The sequence below is a fragment of the Pollachius pollachius genome (genome assembly GCF_949987615.1).
Source record: "Pollachius pollachius genome assembly, chromosome: 12".
NCBI classification, from domain to species: Eukaryota; Metazoa; Chordata; class Actinopteri; order Gadiformes; family Gadidae; genus Pollachius; species Pollachius pollachius.
The window spans coordinates 21278343-21293615 of record NC_136945.1 but is presented as its reverse complement, the minus strand read 5'-3'; the positions used below and the strand labels follow the sequence as shown (position 1 = coordinate 21293615).

The window sequence follows — 15273 nt, the reverse complement described above, 5'->3', positions numbered from 1 at the left end:
AGTGAAATGGGCATATCACCACACATCAGACCCTTCACATAATAATATGGGATAGCAGCGTAATACAAATGTAGCCCTCTTACCTGCATCAGCCCAAAGCCATTACCCTCGTCCCCCAAACCATCGGTGCCGGAGATGGATTTACCGGCCTGGGACTCTCTGGAGATGATGGCAGCGATGAGAGCTGGGTCAACATTACGTCTGCGCGCCACATTCCCAATGATGGTCTTATGTGTTCTCATACGAGCCAAATCATCACTAGCCATCTTTTCTGATGCGTGTACACCACCTTTGGGACAGATAATATGTTTACAGTACTGTCTAGTAACTTGACATGGGCAGTGCAACGTTCACAACAAGATTCTCTTTTCATTTATGTACGGCGGTGTGTGGAACAGCAGCCCCCTACCGGCTGTCAGCCCGTTTTTGTATGCTCTCGCAGTCCTGTTGGACGCTCCAGATGTTTCAACACTCATGATGTCTCCGTACCCTAGACACGTTCAGTTGATGACAATATTATTGACGACATTATCAACATATGTATGAATGTTGACCTAAATAGCTGTTTAGCCTAATGTCGGATTAAAAAAATAAACCTGTTAAGGCAAGAAAAAAAATCTTGAGAGCATTTTAGAATTCTTACCCATGTTGGATATCTATCTAGAGTTCCTTGCAGCAGAAGTAGAGACGTCTTGGGTGTTTCTGCTTCTTTCTCTCACCTACGATGATTAAATAGTTTTTTTTCAAATAGTTTTGGTTTCTCTCTTAGTCAAAGACAGCCGTCACATGTAGAGGTCGAGATAGATAGAGAGAAAGAAAGAAATATAGAGGGAGTATCTGGAGCCCCTTATCACAGACACTAATGAGATGGACCTTCCTCCCATTAAACACTGTGTTCTGCTCATAAACATTGCCATAAACTAAACTTATCTTAAGAGTGAAAGTCAAGTCCCCTACGGTGTGTGTGCCCCCCCTCTCGCTCTTCCCTGATGAAGGTTAGCTCTGCTGCTGAAAGAGTCTTCATTGTTGTCATAATTCTTCTCATGAAACAGAGCGTGGTAAGAGTGTGGTAAACCAGTGAGGAATTCTCCCCCAACCCAGTAATGTACTCTACATATATAAGCCATCACCACCACTTGTAAAATAAATTGCAACAGATTGGATTTGAATTTAATGAATTGGTATTTATATATATATTGTAGCGCCGGTCAGGGAGAGACGGAAGAATGAGACGGGAGACAGGTTTCAACCGCTAGTACCACTCTCGCGCCCCTTACACCGCACGACTGCGACAGTTGGTTCTTTAATTTTAACAGCGAACATAACAGAAACACGGGACACCTGACCAACACACACAACACTCTCACTAATGGTCCCGATCACACAACAATGGAACAACACACAATTAATAAAGACCCCAAACCCGTTAACCCCACTTAACCCCAACAACAGAACAAATCAACAAAACCCCTTTTGTCAACTGACAACCCCAACCCCAACTCCCAGAATCCCCCGCGGCTCCGGAACATGGCGCCCACACCCGTGGTCGCCACACAGCCCCCACCTCAGGGGTCAGACGTCCCGACGACCCCATGATCCGTCACATAGTCCCTTAAGTGTTCAGGGGGCCGGCGCCGCCGGTTCGGCCGCTGAAACCCCCCAGAGGCGGCAGCCGCAGGGCCAACGGCCCCACCCGGGGAGCCGGCAGGGACAGAGGAGCCGCCAGGGGAACCGCGAGGCGTTCCTCCTTCCTCACCAGCAACAACCGGGGCGAGGGGGCGGTACGGCGAGAGTCTGTCCTGGTGCAACACCACCACCCGCCCCCGAGCGCCCGGCATCCGCAGCCGGTACACCACCTCGGACACTCTGTCGAGGATTTCTCCCGGCCCCTGCCAGTGGCTCCGCAGTTTGGGGCAGACCCCCCTCTTTCTGACGGGGCAGTACACCCACACCCTGTCCCCGGGTGTGAACGCTCGTCCCCGGCAGCGAGTGTCATAGCCCCTCTTCTGCCTCACCCCGGAGGCAGCCTGAGCCTGGCGGGTGTAGTCGTGGACCACCAGCAGGCGATCCCTCAGCCTGCGGAAATAGTCCATAGCCGCACCCCCGGCGAGCTCAGGCTCAGGCGGGGACCCGAACACCAAGTCCACCGGTGTCCGGAGCTCCCGCCCGAACATGAGGGCAGCCGGAGTGCAGTGACTGGATTCCTGCACCGCCGTCCGATAGGACCACAGGACCAGGGGCAGGTGACGGTCCCAGTCCCGCTGGTGCTGGCTGGTGAGGATGGCGAGCTGGGTGGCCAGGGTGCGGTTAAACCGCTCCACCAACCCGTCACTCTGGGGATGGAGCGGCGTCGTCCTCGTCTTGTGCACCCCCAGCCGCCGGCAGACCTCTCCAAAGACCTGGGACTCGAAGTTCCGCCCCTGGTCGCTGTGGAGCTCAGCAGGGACCCCGAAACGGGCAAACATCTCCTCCACCAGCCTCTCCGCGGTGGTGGCAGCGCTCTGATCCGGCACCGCATACGCCTCTGGCCATTTGGTGAAGTAGTCCATGGCCACGAGGACGTAGCGGTTGCCAGAGTCGGTGACTGGAAACGGCCCCAGGACGTCGACCCCCACCCGTTCCATCGGTGCTCCCACCAGGTACTGCTGGAGCGGGGCGTGGGAACGCTGGGCAGGTCCTTTCTGCGCCGTGCAGGTGTCGCAGCAGTGGACGTGCAGCTCAACGTCCCGTCGACAGCCCAGCCAGTAGAACCGCCCCCGCAGGCGATGCAGGGTCTTGGCGTTTCCGTAGTGCCCCGCCCCCACCGAGCCGTGGACCAGCTGCAGCACCTGGGGACGAAGCACACGGGGCACCAACAGCTGCAGGATGTCGCCCTTCCCCCTAGGGTCCCGCCAGCGGCGGTGGACCACCCCGTTGTGGAGCTGGAAGCATCCCCACTGGGAGTGGTAGGCCTTCACCTCCGGCCCTCGTGCCGACACCTCCGGCCAGCTGGGGCGCTGCCCCGCCTCCAGCCAGTCCCTCACCAACGCCAGGGTCTCGTCGGCCCGCTGCTGCTGCTCCAGCTGACTCGCCGTCAGCAGGAGCCACCCCTCCGCCTCCCCGATAGTCTGGTCAGCCTCGGTGGTCTGGAGAGCCGCCACCATCGGAGACTCGTGGGCCCGCTCCTCCTGGCGCAGGCAGTAGCGACACTCCAGGACTGCACAGGGCCGTCGGGAGAGTGCGTCAGCATTGCTGTGGAGCCGCCCTGCCCGATGCTGGATCTCGAAGTCGTACTCCTGCAAAACTTCCAGCCATCGAGCCACCTGGCCCTCAGGGTTCTTAAAACTGAGGAGCCAGGTGAGGTCCCGGACCGTCCCGGACCGCAGCCGCCTTGGCCGGGTTAGTGGCTACGCCATGCTTGTTCACCACGTGCCCCAAGAACAGCGTTTCCCTGGACAGCAGGGAACATTTGGCAGGGTTCAGCCGCAACCCGGCCCGGCGGATGGCCCCAAGAACCTCCCGTAGGTTCGCCAGCGCCCCGCCGAAATCGCGTGCGTGCACCAACAGGTCGTCCAGGTACACGACACAACGACTCCGGGGGACGTTCGCCAGGACCCTCTCCATCATCCGCTCGAACGTCGCCGGCGCGTTGCATAGTCCGAACGGCATGACGCGAAACTGCCACAGCCCCTGTCCAATGGTGAACGCAGTCTTAGGTCTGGCCTCGGGCGCCAACTCCACCTGCCAGTAGCCGCTACGCAGGTCCAGGGAGCTGAACCAGCTAGACCCCCCGATGTAGTCCAGGGCGTCGTCGATCGGCGTCGCCGTCCATCCCCCCGAGAGTGCGCCGGCGGTGCCCGGAAAAACGCCCGGACGCACCAGGGAGATGGTCGACCCAGTGTCCACCAGGGCCGTGCAGGGTTGGCCGTTGATCCTGCAGCTGAGGTAAAGGCCCCTGGCGCGGCCCGGGCCGCCAACCAGAGCGCACCGACCGTGGAGAGGGGCAGGAACCCGGAACGGCGTTCCCCTCACTGGGCCGCTCCGCCGCAGTTTTCCGCCGGACGAGATGGTCTAGCCCGTGGTGCCGGTGCCGGGCAGTCACGGGCTAGATGGCCTGGTTCACCGCATCCTGCAGCTGAGGTAAAGGCCCCTGGCGCGGCCCGGGCCGCCAACCAGAGCGCACCGACCGTGGAGAGGGGCAGGAACCCGGAACGGCGTTCCCCTCACTGGGCCGCTCCGCCGCAGTTTTCCGCCGGACGAGATGGTCTAGCCCGTGGTGCCGGTGCCGGGCAGTCACGGGCTAGATGGCCTGGTTCACCGCACCGGAAACAGCGCCGGTCAGCTCCGGACCCTCGTCTGTCGTCGGGTGGTGGACGTTGCTGTGGACGCTGTCGGGGACGCTGGGGCGTCCATGCCTGAAAACACTCCTCCCCGACGTCGTCCTCGTCCCGCTCGTATTCCGCCTGCCGGACGTGAGGTCGGGAGGCACTGGACGGTTGCAGGTCGGACAGCTCCCGCTCCGCCCGTTCCGCCACCTCGAGAGCCACCTCAAGGTTCGGGGGCCCGGTGAGGCGGACGTGCCGTCCCAGCCGCGGCGGGGCAAGGCCTTGGAGGAACGACTGAAGGGCTAGTTCCTCCTTAGCCGCAGCAGGGAAGTCGGGGTAGCCCCGCTGGGCGTAGAGCAGTACATCGGCTGCGTAGGCCCCCAACCGTTCCCCCTCCCGGCGGCGGCGGCTGGTCAGCAACTCCCGGCTGTGGGCCACGACCCCCCGCTGTCCGAAACGCCTCTCCAAGGCTAGGGTCAGGGCCCGGAGGTCCTGCTGGTCTGCTGGGGCCAGGTCCAGCAGAACCTGCAACGCCTTTCCCTCCAAGGCTAGGGCAAGCTTGGCGGCGGACTCGTACATAGCCCAGCCGTAGTACTGCGCGGCGATCCTCAGCTGCGCCAGGTAAGGCTCCAGCGGTGTCTCCCCGGAAAATTTGGGCAGCCTGGCCACCAGGTGGCGGCCGATCGCCGCCGATCCTGTGGCACCACCAACGGCCGCTGTGTGGCACTGCGCCGCCGTCGAGCAGGGCCATTCCGAGTCTTCCTCCTTCGGACGCTCCAGTTTGAATAATGGGTTATTCTCCATAATCCCACTTCTGACACCAATGTAGCGCCGGTCAGGGAGAGACGGAAGAATGAGACGGGAGACAGGTTTCAACCGCTAGTACCACTCTCGCGCCCCTTACACCGCACGACTGCGACAGTTGGTTCTTTAATTTTAACAGCGAACATACCAGAAACACGGGACACCTGACCAACACACACAACACTCTCACTAATGGTCCCGATCACACAACAATGGAACAACACACAATTAATAAAGACCCCAAACCCGTTAACCCCACTTAACCCCAACAACAGAACAAATCAACAAAACCCCTTTTGTCAACTGACAACCCAACCCCAACTCCCAGAATCCCCCGCGGCTCCGGAACATGGCGCCCACACCCGTGGTCGCCACAATATATATATTTATTTATAAAACAGTTAGTTCCGACAAAGTAATTTGATTGGACAAGAGGCATTCCATGAGTGCTGATATAGAGTATAACAGCACCGGGACTTTTAACTATACATGTATCACTCCGCTGTTTATGTTCTGTACCGTTAATGTTGTTAGCTAGCTAGTGTTATTAGTTATTAGCTACCCAGTCCAGTTGCGGATCTATTTGTGTTGGCGGAGGCAAATAAATCATTAAATAAACAAACAAATGTTAACTAATTAATGGTGCTTGTAGAACTGTTGTATAAAAGCAATATCACACTCGAGGTCGTGCTGGTGTATTGAATATCAGCACGGCTGTGATTATCTTCGGCACTCGGCCTACGGCCTCGTACCTACGACCGAATCACAGCCGTGCTGATATTCAGTGGAACGCACTCCCTCTCGTGTGATATTGCTTAAATAAATAAATAAATTAAAAAAAATATATATATATATGTTGACATTTTATATACATATATTATGGATACAATTTTTTATGGATTGCTGATCATATTTTAGAAAAACCATCTTGTCAAAGATAATTCATAGTATCTAATTACTGGATCCACTTTGTGAAAATAATGAGTAAATTAAAAGAGTGAAAGCAGATTTGTAACTACACAATAAATAGTTTGGTTTCAAGTCGTGGACGTAGTCAGGTGTAAAGGTCGATGCCATGGGTCTCCAAGCACATTACATCTTCAGCTGACAATTACTGTAAGCTGTAAACTATGTGTTTGCCTAAATGTGGGGCGTTTTAATGATACTTACTCAGGATAGTTTCACCTTAAATCACCAACAAAGCAGCTGACCGCTTGGACCCGAGATAAGACCTTTTCTGTATGCTTATCTTATGCTATGTGTTTATTATACATTTTTTATGATGTTTTCATGGTATGCAATTCGACATTGAATGCTGATCTATTCACATTTGTTAAGTGACACGCTTTGTTGTAAGATTACTGATGGACCATGATTAAATGTTAGATCATCTTGTTCCACAGGCCCCTTTCTGTCTTGTAGATAGCTGCTGGCCAAAGGTCTCTGCAGGGAAACCCAAACTGACTGAAGGTTGCCCCGACTCACCGGAAAGTCAGACTCGTTGATCCCAACTAGGGGGGCGGGGGCAATTTGCGGGGCAGGTCAGCAACCCCGGGGGGAAGAAGGGGGGCATCTTTGCCGAGGTCGAGTCGGCCTCCGACGAAGAGTTTTCCGAGGTGACCTCAAGTTGATTCATCCTCTCACACGCTCATATTTAATGACTTCATGTCAGGATTTGACTTTGTCTTTGTGTTGTGTAGTGTGCTCCCTCCACCTTTCCACCAGATGTCCTTAGATCACTTCACCCCCATCCCCTGTGCGTCCTTGCCACAATCTTCCCATCTGCACCTCATTCCCTGATCTGAATCTCCCCGTACATACCCGTTCACTACTTTGTTCCTTTGTATGTTTGTAGTTTTTTGTCTTGTCCCTTAAGCGCGGAACACACTGGCCCGCCATCTGAAATGTTTGGGGAGACTCGGATGAGTTTGGGAACAAATCTGCTCAATGTGTTCAGCTGTGTTCCAAGCTTTTGGAACAGCATGGACGGTGTCGGTCCGATTCAACATGCAAAGTCTGACAGCGCTAATGTGTGGGAGAGGCGGACTAGTGCAAGGATACTAGCGCCACCCTCTCAACGGATTCTGTTTCTTGCATTGAAATTTCCTTTCCTAACGAGTTGACGCGGAAATACTCGGAGGAAAGGTTTTTTGAATTCTAAAAATGCTTAGGAAAGGTGCCTCGATGCAAACTTTAACTCGCCTTCAGCATAGGTTACTCCTCACCAACTTTTACGAAAGGAAAGGAGATATTTGTAACCCATACAAATATCTCCATCTTAACCTGTCACACAAGCAGTACACATCCCAGACACTGCAAAGACTTTGGCCATGTCCAAATTAATGTCTTTCCATGTGATTGATTGATTGATGATTGATTGATTGATTATGTATTGGTTCTCCTTCCTCCCCAAGGGACCAACGACAAGCCGGGCGGCCGTCACTACGTGCTGAGATGGACGTCGCCGCAGGTCGTCAAGGAGACCTTCGCCCCGCTAAAGGAGTGGAAGTACCCCTACATGAGCTCAGCTGGGGGCGTCCCAGCCCCTCTCCCCGTCCTCACTCCCTCCTGCCCTCTGTCCATGGTCCCTGGTTCGATTCCCTCGTCAGCGGTAAAGAGGCTCTGAGAATTGTCACTGAAAGGCCATCAAGATAAGTTTAGATGAAGATGCTTCACATACTCTTCTTCTTCTTCTGTCATCAGTGTTTCTCTGTACATGTCTCTCTTGTGGAGACATGCCTATTTTAAATTAAACATATTTTAGCCGTATGAAACAAAAACTAAGTTCTTCAAGGGAACATAATAATTAACCACAAAAATTATGAATAGAAACCCCAAATATGTATTTTTTTTAATCCCGATAAAATAGAAGCCATAGCCATAGCCCTGTAATGCTAACGATAGCCTCCCACGTAGCATATGCACTTCCTGTTGACCTCCAGAGCTGAGAGGTAGTCTAGATTGTTCTGCTGGGAACTTGTTACAATTGGTGCTTCTAACTAACTGCACTTTCAAATGAGACATAGCGTCCAGATCAGGGGTTTTCAAAGTATGAGAGAGTGAGCCCCCCCCTCAGAGAACAAATTTCAGCTGAGCCCCCCCCCCATTTTTCTTTTTTAAATCCCTGTGTTTTGAAAGACCTTTTAATTATTTTACACATTTTAAACATCTCTGATCATATTTTAAACATGTCTGATCATATTTTAAACATCTCTGATCATATTTTTTTGAAACATTTTAAACATATTTGTGAAACATTCTTAACATCTTTGTGTGTTTTTAAACACATTTCTTAACACATTTTAACATCTTCATCTAAGCATGTTTTTGCTTAACGTTTTTGAAATACATTTGAACATCTTAATCTGTAAACTGACAGTTTCGCCTCCTTTTTAGCTCACCTCAACTTTAGTGCGAGCAATGAGTTTGCGTAGCGGTGTTCGAAATCCTTCCCCATCACGGATATAGTGCACTATATAGGGTGCTCGCCATTTTGTACTGGTGTTCGAATTCTCAGTGGTAAATTTCACGAACTATAAAGTGGACTTAAAATACCCAAAATTTGAGTGAACATACGATGTTCCCTACATGTTACTCCCGTATACCACAATGCAATGGGGTTGTGTTTTTCCGGAGAAGAAGCTGAATAATAACGAAAACGAATACATTCAATGATGGAGTCTCCGGCTTTCGTTTAGAAATGTCAACAATTTATTTGGGATTTAACATAGAAAATGTAACATTCAAAATTAATAAAAAAATAAACCTTGATCAACGTCAATTTAACATCAATACAACCTCAAGCTTTCCTCGTGGGTGCCCGGTTTGTTTACATGATATGGGCGCATCTGTCTGCATCACACAAATACCCGGCGCATTTACTGACGCAAATGACGTTTCGAAATGTTCAGCGTAGTGTCCGAAATCTCGTTTGTTCGTTCCCTATATAGTGCACTATATCATAAACACTATATAGGGAATAGTGACTGAGTGAATAGGGAACGATTTCGAACACAGCACGTCTTCGTCTTTGTGTTTTTTCTGTTACTTTTTCTGGTTTATTTTTTTCTCACGTCGCGCCCCCCCTGAAGAACTCTGGCGCCCCCCAGGGGAGGCGCGCCTCACAGTTTGAAAATCACTGGTCTAGATTGTTCTGCTGGGAACTTGTTACAATTGGTGCTTCTAACTAACTGCACTTTCAAACGAGACATAGCGTCCAGAGTGAATTCTTTGATCGGATCAACAAATCTGGAAAATTATAGTTTTGTTTATCAATTGTTTATTTTCCAGGAAGGAGGGGGATGGCGGGGAGTGTGTTTTCTTCAACGATACTTTGGTGCGTTTTAATCTTTGTCTATAATATAGCAAAACAGATTTTATCGTCTTCAAAATGTGCCTGTGTTTGCCACACACTGTAAAATAATTTAGGGCAGAATGTTTTTGATAATAGCCTATTAGATTATTTAATAAGGATACGCCTCTGTCTGTTTTTTACTGAGTTCTATTTAAGGGTTCTTATAACATGACATCATTCAACTATCGACTTCACCCAAAAAGACTGGATCTGGAACTATTCTGGGGCCTGGGGAAACATATTTTCTTACAAAGATAAAAAAAATACAAAATTCTTATGACCCCAAACTTGTATTTTTGGCGTCACAACCCTTTAAACGCTACACCACTCACCTTTCATTAGTAGTCAATTCCTTGTTGTGAATCCTGAAGGCTGTGTCCGTATATCAACTACAGGACCGTTTATTCAACTTTTAAAAAAAAAGGTCTTAAATTTGCCATCAAATATTGACCGTATAAATCACCCACCACACCTACCCCTAAATGCAAGTTTGGACAGCACTGACCAAACAACCTATTTCATTCGCTGAGCAGAGTGGCCGTCCACTAGAGGGCGATATGGAGTCCGCTCCTGCTTTTCAATCAATTATATTGATTGAAAATATATATATGGCTAATAAAAGGCCTAATTTAGCATGTTAAATTAATAATAGTAATAATGCATTCAGTTGATTATCTAAAAATAGCTAATATTTCAGTAATTTGTGAAAAGTGGCAAAGCCATACCATCAGGATGTGAAGCACAATCGTTTTTAACACAAGACACCAAGTTTAAGCTCATTAACACATTTAGGTCAAAAGTGATTCCCTAACTCTGAAAATCTTTTTCCGCACAAAAAAAAATGGCCTCATAGCACATGCAATAGCACATATAGCAGACATGAGACATGCATATATGCTAATCATTGACACAACATAGTCTATAACAGGGGGCCATGTTGGAGCAGAAGGGTCTATGTAATGACCCCTACTACAATGTCAAACAAGTCGTTAAATGCACTACAAAATAGATCAACTGTATTAATAGAGCGAAGGGAGAGACATTATACAGCACCAGCTGTCCAACGTGTGTGTGTCCGGCCTCACCCCCTAATTCCACAGACACATCAAAAGGCTGTTGTGATATGTCATATCAAGGTGATGAACTCTGGCCAAAGCAAGTGGGGGCTGCTGAACCAGGTATCTGGACTCCCTATCAGACAGCCATGAGATGGACCTTTCTTCCATTGAACGGGGTTCTGCTCATAAACATTGCCATAAACTAAACTTATCTTAAGAGTGAAAGTCAAGTCCCCTACGGTGTGTGTGCCCCGCCCCCCTCTCGCTCTTCCCTGATGAAGGTTAGCTCTGCTGCTGAAAGAGTCTTCAATGTTGTCATAGTTCTTCTCATGAAACAGAACGTGGTAAGAGTGTGGTAAACCAGTGAGGAAACCTCCCCCAACCCAGTAATGTACTCTAGATATAAAAACCATCCCCACCACGTTTTTGACCTTGTCGCGTATAGTGAGGAAGCACGCCATGAAATCCACATTTTTATTAAGAATGCTGAACAGATATTTTTAGATTATATATATATATATTTTTTTAACGTTTGGGCTGCTCAAGAGGAATTTCTCTAAAACCCGTTTCGTTTGTACCACTTGGCTCTGGCAACGACATCAGAGGAGTAGTCGTTGCCTGTGGTAATTTTGTCCACATCCGCATGGTCGAGGACATCATATCCCTTGTTGTAGGCCGCGATCGCTCCTGAGGTGAAACATAAGGGACAGAGTTCAGGCAGAATGTAGATTAAAGGCGCTGAACGATTTCAGAGCTAATCTTTCAGTCTAATTTGATCAAAATGGCATCGCCGTCCCAGCTATTAGCGAGTGAAAGGCGCTTTGAGAATATCTGTTCTGGTTGACTGTCCCTGTCTCTGCATGAGACTATTCCGATTTTATACTGAAATGCAATGCTTCCCATTGGCCGAGAAACATAGGGAGGGAGGGACGAGAGGAGGCGTCAACGTGGCAGTTAATTAAAAAATATTCCTCTCTTCTGCTCCTCTTCCTCTTCTGTAAGAGTGGAGGGTCTGTGGTCAGAATAGGAACTAATAATAATGAATGCTTGAGACAAACCCTTCAGGTGCTGTTCTGGGCTCCAACCGGGGCGCTTCCCCCGGACAACTTTCAAGATATCAACCAGGATCTCAGTGGCTTGGTCCAGGTGCGTCTCACTGTTCCAGGCTCCTCTTGGTACGTGCCAATTCTTATCAACCTGTATAGGAGGAAGCCATGTTGCATATCACAACCATAGACACATTATCAGGTCACATTTGATTATTTACCACTTATTAATTTCAAATTAAATAACATTTTTGCCATTGGGCAGGCTTTTGATGGTTCTGCCCATCTAGGAATAAAGGTTTCATGATTATTATATTCATAGAGTTTTAGAGGTTTGCTAGACATAAATTCTGGCGCTGTTTGAGGCTAGAACTGTGTGTCATGATCAGTGAAATGGGCATATCACACCACATCAGACCCTTGACATGATAATATGCGATAGCAGCCTAATACAAATGTAGCCCTCTTACCTGCATCAGCCCAAAGCCATTACCATTGTCCCCCCAACCATTGGTGCCAGAGATGGATTTACCGGCCTGGGACTCTCTGGAGATGATGGCAGCGATGAGAGCTGGGTCAACATTACGTCTGTGCGCCACATTCCCAATGATGGTCTTATATGTTTTCATACGAGCCAAATCATCACTAGCCATCTTTTCTGATGCCTGTACACCACCTTTGGGACAGATAATATGTTTACAGTAGTAGTGTCTCGTCACTTGACATGGGCAGTGCAACGTTCACGACATGATTCTCTCTTCATTAAAGTGAATGGTTTTATGAACGGCGGTATGTGGCAAAAAACAGCAACCACCTACCGGCTGTCAGCCCGTTTCCGTATGCTCTCGCGGTATGGTTGGACGCTCCAGATGTTGTTACCCTCATGATGTCTCCGTACCCTAGACACGTTCAGTTGATGACAATATTATTGACAATATTATCAACATTCAGGGGCGTAGGAATGAGTTTAACATCGGTGGGGACACATATCGGAAACCTGACAGATCCGTTAATGGTTTGAACAGAAATATGTCTAAATTAACTACACTGAAAAAATTCACAAATATATTTTATTCTACTAAAAAAATACATTTGTAAAGGAAAACACATTTTTAATGGCAGTAATGAACTGATAAATATCAAATCAATTCTTTAATTGCACGCTCAATCATCCAGTTTTTTAGAATAAGAAGCGGTGACAAGACGCTGTGTTGCGCCTTCAAAATAAAATAAAATATTTTTCTCCCCGGTATAATTTTTAGGTGGGACAGATGCGCCTGTCTCCAATATTGGAGGAGACACGTCCCCTCCGTCCCCCCCGGTTCCTACGCCCTTGTCAACATATATATAATTCGCTCGAATCATGTTGACCTAAATAGTTGTTTAGCTTTCTAATGTCTGATTGTATAATGTCAGATTAAAAAAATAAACCTGTGAGGACAATAAAAAATAATCTTCCTATAGTTTTTCGGACGAGAGCATTTTAGAATTCTTACCCATGTTGGATATCTATCTAGAGTTCCTTGCAGCAGAAGTAGAGACGTCTTGGGTGCTTCTGCTTCCTTCTCTCGTCTACGACGATTAAATAGTTTTTGTTCAAATAGTTTTGGTTTCATTCTTAGTCAAACACAGCAGTCACATGTAGAGGTTTAGATGGATAGAGTGAAACCACAAATAGTTTTGGTTTCATTCTTACAACCAAACGAGAGATGGCGTCTTCCATTGCTTCCATGTGTTGTTTCTTTCAAAATGAAAATGAATCAATTTCAAGAGGTGAAAATCACTACCAATCGAAACATGTCGAAAGGAAAAGTTTACACGACGTTAGTTTAGTTTTAGTTTATTTTTGAAGACAATCTATTCTCAATATTAATTTGGCCATCCATTCATCATTGGTAAAGCAAACTCGCAAATCAATTCGAAAAAAAAATCGTTCCTTATCTATAAAACGTTCGTGTGGCATAGGAATTCCCCTCGATAATTTGATTTATTTAGAACCAAAAACCGGTTGCTATGGAAACGTGACGTCACACTTTAGTACTCTATGCAGTGTCTCTAAACTGGTGGGTCGTGACCCAAAAGTGGGTCGCCGACTTGATCTGAATGGGTCGCGGAATGTGTAGTGCAACTTAATGAAAATGTGGGACCAAATTATTTTAATAGGCCATTTATTTTAAAACAACAATTTAAACCTAATTTTGACGAACTTAATAGAACTTGAATTGTAATAAATTTGATTTGACAGATTGTTAGGTAAGCTATTTTCCTTGTGTGAGGATGTATGCATTCTGCTGTCCAGGCACAAGCAGTGGGCTTGACGCACAGCTGCACTCCATACACCCTCCTTCGAGATGTTCAGAGTTTCCTGCCACAAACCTACTTTCATTTATTTCTTTGGTCTCGAGGCAGAGCCACCCCAGAGCCTAATGTCCTCTCCCTGTTCTGTGAAAGATATCAAATAAATTATATGAAATAAAATATGTTCATGGAAAGTCAGCAAAGTTTTAATAGCATGAACATCTCCTCTTCCCTGCCAAGTGGGCCATTTAATCATTCATGAGTGAAATGTATATTAATGAAATATATACAAATAAATGTTATGTTCGCAGATATTGTGGAGAAACAAGGAAAGTGCAAAACCAGGTTAAGAATGTGTATGCGCATGAACACACAAATACACACACGCAGATGCACAAACACGCACACACACACACACTCCTTCCATCTTAACTAGACTTGTTTCTCATAAGCAACCAATCACCTATATTGACTTATGGAAAGTTTTGCGTTACTGTGGCTAGAGTGTGATGTGCTCAGTATATTTTTGCTGCTTTCAAGCAGACTTGAAAGCACAGCTACCCTCAGCTCACGTCCCAGGTGGCACCACTCAGAGGTTACCACCAGCCATGCCTTGTCACTCCTCAGGGCTGACACGAAAGCCTTGACAGGAGCCTCCTCCAATGTGCTGTAACAACATGAAACAGCATTCCCACTGCTGTTGTTGGAGACGTCACATCAAGTAGAGTACGTGCTTCGAGAAGAGAAGAGACTGAACAAACCTCTCCTCAGCATGGGACGGAAATCTATAGCTCAAGGACTTCAAGCGTAAACAAAAAAGTATTCTATACATCTCTAAGATGCTACATATCAATTTGGCTCCCTGATTTATGTTTGTTCATGATGCTTGTATCTTCAAAACCACACAATAATACATGTTTTTAAAGGGGTTGGGGCAAGTAGTACAAATATACAGTGGGGCAAAAAAGTATTTAGTCAGCCACCAATTGTGCAAGTTCTCCCACTTAAAAAGACGAGAGAGGCCTGTAATTTTCATCATAGGTAAACCTCAGCTATGAGAGACAAAATGAAAAAAAAATCCAGAAAATCACAACTTCTGATTTTTTAAGAATTTATTTGCAAATTATGGTGGAAAATAAGTATTTGGTCACCTACAAACCAGCAAGATTTCTGGCTGTCACAGACCTGTAACTTCTTCTTTAAGAGGCTCCTCTGTCCTCCACTTGTTACCTGTATTAATGGCACCTGTTTGAACTCCTTATCAGTATAAAAGACACCTGTCCACAACCTCAAACAGTCACACTCCAAACTCCACTATGGCTAAGACCAAAGAGCTGTCAAAGGACACCAGAAACACAATTGTAGACCTGCACCAGGCTGGGAAGTCTGAATCTGCAATAGGTAAGCAG

General features: G+C 47.6%; 1 protein-coding gene across 1 annotated transcript; it reads right to left on the bottom strand.

Moving 5' to 3' along the window:
* Positions 1-10980: 10980 nt before the first annotated feature.
* Positions 10981-13172, bottom strand: LOC307084369 (lysozyme g-like). The gene is made up of 5 exons (XM_079748730.1): positions 13063-13172; positions 12385-12465; positions 12037-12242; positions 11579-11717; positions 10981-11207 (listed from the first exon to the last, which is right to left on the bottom strand). Exons 1-5 carry the CDS (start codon positions 13064-13066, stop codon positions 11077-11079), a joined length of 561 nt encoding a protein of 186 aa, XP_079604856.1. The 5' UTR covers positions 13067-13172; the 3' UTR covers positions 10981-11076.
* Positions 13173-15273: the final 2101 nt, after the last annotated feature.

Bases quoted from the DNA above. Each gene is read 5' to 3' on its own strand.
- LOC307084369 (XM_079748730.1), bottom strand. The intron at 12,243-12,384 runs GTAGGTGGTTGC...TCTGTCCCAAAG, and splicing joins CGGAAACGGGCTGACAGCCG to GTGGTGTACAGGCATCAGAA. The intron at 11,208-11,578 runs GTTTGTCTCAAG...GTTTCACCTCAG, and splicing joins CCCAGAACAGCACCTGAAGG to GAGCGATCGCGGCCTACAAC.